This window comes from Gobio gobio, assembly GCF_949357685.1.
Source record: "Gobio gobio genome assembly, chromosome: 4".
In the NCBI taxonomy this organism is placed as follows: domain Eukaryota; kingdom Metazoa; phylum Chordata; class Actinopteri; order Cypriniformes; family Gobionidae; genus Gobio; species Gobio gobio.
Window position 1 is genome coordinate 67,642,074 of NC_137100.1, and position 6,596 is coordinate 67,648,669.

At 41.3% G+C, this 6,596-nt stretch overlaps 1 protein-coding gene across 1 annotated transcript in view; it reads left to right on the forward strand.

Annotated features, from left to right (window-relative positions):
- Positions 1–6,596, forward strand: part of nup214 (nucleoporin 214) — a 119,800-nt gene continuing 113,204 nt past the window's right edge. Inside the window, exons 1-2 of the mRNA XM_079813875.1 lie at positions 1–156; positions 5,281–5,476. Of these exons, the coding sequence (XP_079670001.1) occupies positions 115–156; positions 5,281–5,476 (238 nt within the window). The 5' untranslated portion in view covers positions 1–114. The remainder of the gene's footprint in view (positions 157–5,280; positions 5,477–6,596) is intronic.

Genomic DNA, 6,596 nt, shown 5'->3' on the forward strand with positions numbered 1-6,596 from the left:
TTCTTGCTGATACGCAGAGAGTTTGAGATGAGCAGAATAACTGCATTAGTTCGCTATTAATAACTAATTTACCTTCATATTCTCGTGTTATTGTCGTCGAGGAGCGCTGAGAAGATGGCGGACGACCCGGACTCTGTTCCTGAGAGAGAGATGAAGGTTAGCCGGCTAGTGCTGTTATTATTACGAGGATAGCTTACATATTGCGTATTTATTATGTGTGTGTGTGTGTGTGTGTGTGTGTGTGTGTGTGTGTGTGTGTGTGTGTGTGTGTGTGTGTGTGTGTGTGTGTGTGTGTGTGTGTGTGTGTGTGTGTGTGTGTGTGTGTGTGTGTCTCTTTCTCTTATACATTGATAAAGTTAGCTTTATGTTTGATATTCGCTGTTTAGGGACCATATGCAAATTCACCCTTAAAGGTGCAGTGTGTAATATTTATGAGGATCTATTGACAGAAATGCAATATAATACATAACTAATGTATAAAGACAGTTGTGTGTTTATTACCTTAGAATGAGCCGTTTCTATCTACACACTGCGGGTACAGTGAAGCCGCCATTTTGTGCCTCCATGTTTCTACAGTGGCCCTAAAGGGACAAACTTATCTACAGAGCGCTAGCCACTCTCTGCTGTCTCAGATGATGACATTTGTGTCCTGTGTGGGCCACCGTAGCTTCTCTATGTGCTCCGAAAGCGAGGGGGGGAGGTGCAATTCACACGGCAAAACTTACACACTGCACCTTTAATATTATATTTACTCACTTTTTTTGTCTTCGAATAAAATTACTGTAATTCACCAAAAGTTTTGTATGTACTGTACGTACAGTAAGGGAGATATTGGCATAATTTCACCTGTGAAGATACTACAACCTTTGAAATGTGGATTACAGTAAATATAAAAAATACCAACGGTAATTATTTCTAATAAATACTTGTGTACTTGTATATGACAAAAATACTTGTAAGTCAGTCTTGACGAATTTTAATGTAGGCTTTGTATTTTATATTTAAATGTTAAGTCATTTTAATTTATGCAAATTAGGTGTTTTAAGGTTGTGGAATTGACACTGTTGTAGCTGCTGCTGTAATACACACGTGTGGTTTTGAGTTAATGTTTTATGTTGATATACAGTAGTTGCATAATTGTTAAAACTATCACTCGCGCTAGAGATGATCAAAGCGGTTCATTTTCCCAACCGACAACCGCCGCTCATTATCCGATTATTAACCGTTAACTGATAAGATTATAATATTGAATTGGCATTTAATAAATATACTATTGAAGAGTGTCTGTGAGCCGCTAAAGACACTTTATTCCAGGGGTTTATTTTACTGTGTAAACCACAGCACACAGAACAACAACACCAGAACCTGATTCACATCATCACATGTTCACACACCTGCAGCGTTTCTACAACTGAGAAAATATTAATAATAAGCAGAAAATAAATAGGCCTACTAAATATTTTTCACTGAAATAATTAACAAATTAAGATGACAAAACGAAAACACGGAATCCGTTTGAAGCTTTGAAGAACCGGAATAGTTTTTTTCCGTCAAACAAAGTTTATATATATATATATATATATATATATATATATTTATTTATTTATTTTAATAAAGGTCTACCAGAAATAAAGAGTTAGGGCCGCCTCTGACTAAAATGTTTTTTCTTTTCTAGTTGTTCATGTAAGATGTTGATCACGCCTGCATGTCATTGTCTGTTATAGGCTATACTATTTATTTGCTTATTATTTATTAAATCCGGGCAAATTGGTTGATTAAACATGGATTAAAAGTAAGATACAATTTTTGAAAAAACGAAATTCACTTTAAAGAAAAGGTTTGTTTTGTTGAAAGCCTATTGAAGTGTTATTGAACTTATTGAAGACCCCCGTCTTCTGACTGTCAAAAGATTAATCGCGATTAATCGCATCCAAAATAAAAGTTTGTGTTTACATAATATATGTGTGTGTACTCTGTTAATTATTATTTATATATAAATACACACACATTCATGTATATATTTAATAAATATTTGCATGTATATACTGTATATACATTTATATAATCTATAATATATATGTGTTTTATATATAAAAATATTTTTTTCTTAAATATATACATGAATGTGTGTGTATTTATATATAAATAATAATTAACAGACACACACATATATTATGTAAACACAAACTTTTATTTTGGATGCGATTAATCGTGATTAATCTTTTGACAGCCCTAGACGTTATGCATCTTATGTGTCCTGTTCACTTTTCAACGTAAATTAAATAAAAAAATAACATAATATTTAAACTGAAACTAATTACGTGTTTTAATGGCTACAAGCATAGTACATGTCACATGTCACTCGCATGTCTGTACGGCTGAATCAAATTATGCTGCATTATTTTCCTGTTTAACACTGTGAAGCTGCTCTGAAACAATCTGCATTGTTAAAAGCGCTATATAAATAAAGTTGACTTGACTTGACTCACATGTAGTGTTAGACCGATATATCAGCCGATATTTGCAATTTCTTTTTACGTGTATCGGCCGATATAAGGCTTCTGCGTTCGCCGATATTTGCGATTTTTAAGTGTATCGGCTGATATAAGGCTTCTGCGTTCGCCGATATTTGCGATTTTTACGTGTATCGGCCGATATAAGGCTTCTGCATTCGCCGATATTTGCGATTTTTAAGTGTATCGGCTGATATAAGGCTTCTGCGTTCGCCGATATTTGCGATTTTTACGTGTATCGGCCGATATAAGGCTTCTGCATTCGCCGATATTTGCGATTTTTAAGTGTATCGGCTGATATAAGGCTTCTGCGTTCGCCGATATTTGCGATTTTTACGTGTATCGGCTGATAAGGCTGCTGCGTTCGCCGATATTTGTGATTTTTAAGTGTATCAGCCGATATAAGGCTGCTGCGTTCGCCGATATTTGTGATTTTTAAGTGTATCAGCCGATATAAGGCTGCTGCGTTCGCCGATATTTGTGATTTTTACGTGTATCAGCCGATATAAGGCTGCTGCGTTCGCCGATATTTGTGATTTTTACGTGTATCAGCAGATATAAGGCTGCTGCGTTCGCCGATATTTGTGATTTTTACGTGTATCAGCCGATATAAGGCTGCTGCGTTCGCCGATATTTGTGATTTTTACGTGTATCAGCCGATATAAGGCTGCTGCGTTCGCCGATATTTGTGATTTTTAAGTGTATCAGCCGATATAAGGCTGCTGCGTTCGCCGATATTTGTGATTTTTACGTGTATCAGCCGATATAAGGCTGCTGCGTTCGCCGATATTTGTGATTTTTACGTGTATCAGCAGATATAAGGCTGCTGCGTTCGCCGATATTTGTGATTTTTACGTGTATCAGCCGATATAAGGCTGCTGCGTTCGCCGATATTTGTGATTTTTAAGTGTATCAGCCGATATAAAGCTGCTGCGTTCGCCGATATTTGTGATTTTTAAGTGTATCGGCCGATATAAGGCTGCTGCGTTCGCCGATATTTGTGATTTTTACGTGTATCGGCCGATATAAAGCTGCTGCGTTCGCCGATATTTGTGATTTTTACGTGTATCGGCCGATATAAAGCTGCTGCGTTCGCCGATATTTGTGATTTTTAAGTGTATCGGCCGATATAAAGCTGCTGCGTTCGCCGATATTTTTCCCCTGCATTATTTCCAGACAGGCGTCCACAGGGCAGCTCTCACCGTCTTCAAACTCTCTCGCTCTCCCTCGCGCATATTAATCAAAATCAGCTGAGAATTGACACGATGGTAAAAGGTGGAAAGACTGAAGTGTCACGTGGAGCATTGGGAGATTTTCTCCTGAATCACCGCTGGTGTTTCTCCACAAGAGATTCAGTGAAGTTCACCTACACTCTAAAACATGCTGGGTTAAAAATAACCCAAGTTGGGTTGAAAATGGACTAACCCAGCAATTGGGTTGTTTTAAGCAAACATTTAACCCAACCGCTGGGTCAAAACAACCCAATTGATGGGTTAGTCCATATTCAACCCAACTTGGGTTATTTTTAACCCAGCATTTTTTAGAGTGTAACCATTAAATGACTAGGTTGTAAATAGTTTTAAATGAAGTATAGTGCAGTCAGTGTGCACTTTATTATGCTGCTTGTTGATACTGTGTGTAATAGTGTCATTATTTGATTTATGCTTAAATATTTAGTTTCACCACTGAACTCTTTTTTTTTTCTTGTTCTACCTCACCTGTTTTTACTATTTGTTAAATATTGTTTTCTTTTAGTTCAATAAATGTTCCTTTTTTAAATTGTTATCATGATCATTGTGTCATTTTTATGATGTAAATTGAGGGAGCAAAAGCAGCATCGGCTCCAAATATCAGCTCTAGAAAATCGGCAGCTCGTATCGTCATCTGCTAAGGCTGATGAGGAAAAATCGGTATCTGCACTAAAAAATCCATATCGGTCGACCCCCTACTCCTGTGTCACTCCTGTGTCACTCCTGTGTCACTCCTGTGTCACTCCTGTGTCACTCATTTGTCACCCCTGTGTCCTCCTGTGTCACTCCTGTGTCACCTTACGTGTCACTCCTGTGTCACTCGTGTCACCTCACGTGTCACTCACGTGTCACGACACTCCTGTGTCACTCCTGTGTCACTCCTGTGTCACCTCACGTGTCACTCACGTGTCACGACACTCCTGTGTCCTCCTGTGTCACTCCTGTGTCCTCCTGTGTCACTCCTGTGTCCTCCTGTGTCACTCCTGTGTCACTCCTGTGTCACTCCTGTGTCACTCCTGTGTCACTCCTGTGTCACCTCACGTGTCACGACACTCCTGTGTCACTCCTGTGTCACTCCTGTGTCACTCCTGTGTCACTCCTGTGTCCTCCTGTGTCACTCCTGTGTCACTCCTGTGTCACTCCTGTGTCACTCCTGTGTCCTCCTGTGTCACTCCTGTGTCACTCCTGTGTCACTCCTGTGTCACTCCTGTGTCCTCCTGTGTCCTCCTGTGTCACTCCTGTGTCACTCCTGTGTCACTCCTGTGTCACTCCTGTGTCACTCCTGTGTCCTCCTGTGTCCTCCTGTGTCACTCCTGTGTCACTCCTGTGTCACTCCTGTGTCACTCCTGTGTCCTCCTGTGTCACTCCTGTGTCACTCCTGTGTCACTCCTGTGTCACTCCTGTGTCACTCCTGTGTCCTCCTGTGTCACTCCTGTGTCACTCCTGTGTCGCTCCTGTGTCGCTCCTGTGTCGCTCCTGTGTCACTCCTGTGCTCCTCTGTTGCTCTGTCTCTCCAGGACTTCCAGTTCCGTCACATGAAGAAGATCCGAGTGTTCGAGTCGTCTGAGGATCTGCCCAAGGAGCGCTCCAGCCTTCTCTCCGTCTCCAACAAATACGGCCTGACGTTCGCCGGCAGAAACCAGACGCTCAAGCTGTTCTGGACCCGAGACGTGATCGCAGCCGGACGAGTGGAGGGAAACCCCAACGACATCGGTACGGCACAAACGCTTCACAAACGCTTCACAAACGCTTCACAAATAACAGCAGATGTAGGGGCGGGGCTTGGGTGTGTCTGTGGGGAATTGATTGGATGATTGCGGTTTGCTAATGAGACCAAGTGTATTTAGGCCACGCCCACACCGGGGGGGAACAATCCAACGCTCTCCATTGACTTTGCATTGCGTGAGGTAGAGGTCTTCACGGAGCCCCCGAGACCCGTGGACCCGGGACCCGTACGGGTTCGGGTCTATATTTTAAATGATCAGCCGGGTCCGGGTCGGGTCCCAATCTATTACTACGGGTCCCGGGTCTGTTTAACATTGTGTGCAATACCCGAGTCGATCCGGACTCGGAGAACACCTGCCCGTGATCAGAGTCAGTCAGCACTGCTTGAGTGTTTTTTGTAACTTGCAACTGTAAAATTAGGATAAGAAAAGTGTGAGCCGGGAAATAAGGTTTAAAAAAAAGAAAGAAGAAAAACACGAGCGATCTCTCTCTCTCTTGCTCGCTCGCCTCACGCGCTCGCTCGCTCTCTCTCTCTCTCTCTCTCTCTCGCTCGCTCGCTCTCTCTGCAAGCGCACGGTAATAATAATGGTTACCTTCATGAGTGATGTGTGAAAAAAGCTAAAAAACAACGAATATAAAGAAGTTAAACCCACGGCACCTCTTCTGTCCGGGCATCCTTCATGCATATTGTGGACAAACATGAGAAAAAAGTAAGTGCTGTCTACGTGTGACGCACTGTTGAAGTTTGATTTGAAATTATATTTAAATAATATATTTAAAATCAGCAACAAAATCTCAGGTGAACTGTCACAAATGTTTTCTATGATGCTCAAATTGCGTAAAAAAGCTCATATTTCAGGTTGCTCCAGCCACCGCGCATGTGCGCAGTATCAAGCGCGTGTCATTTCTATGGCAACCCGCGCTTCCGCTGTGATTGACTTTAATAATAATATGAATGAACCGTCTTATTTCTTAAAGTTTTGGTGGTCAGACTCGGCTCACAGAGATTATAGCAAATAAATAATGCGGACGTCAGCGGCCACCGAACGAGCAATCGCTATTATAGTTCAAAAAGGCAAACAGTCAAAGTTATTATGCGAGTTAACTC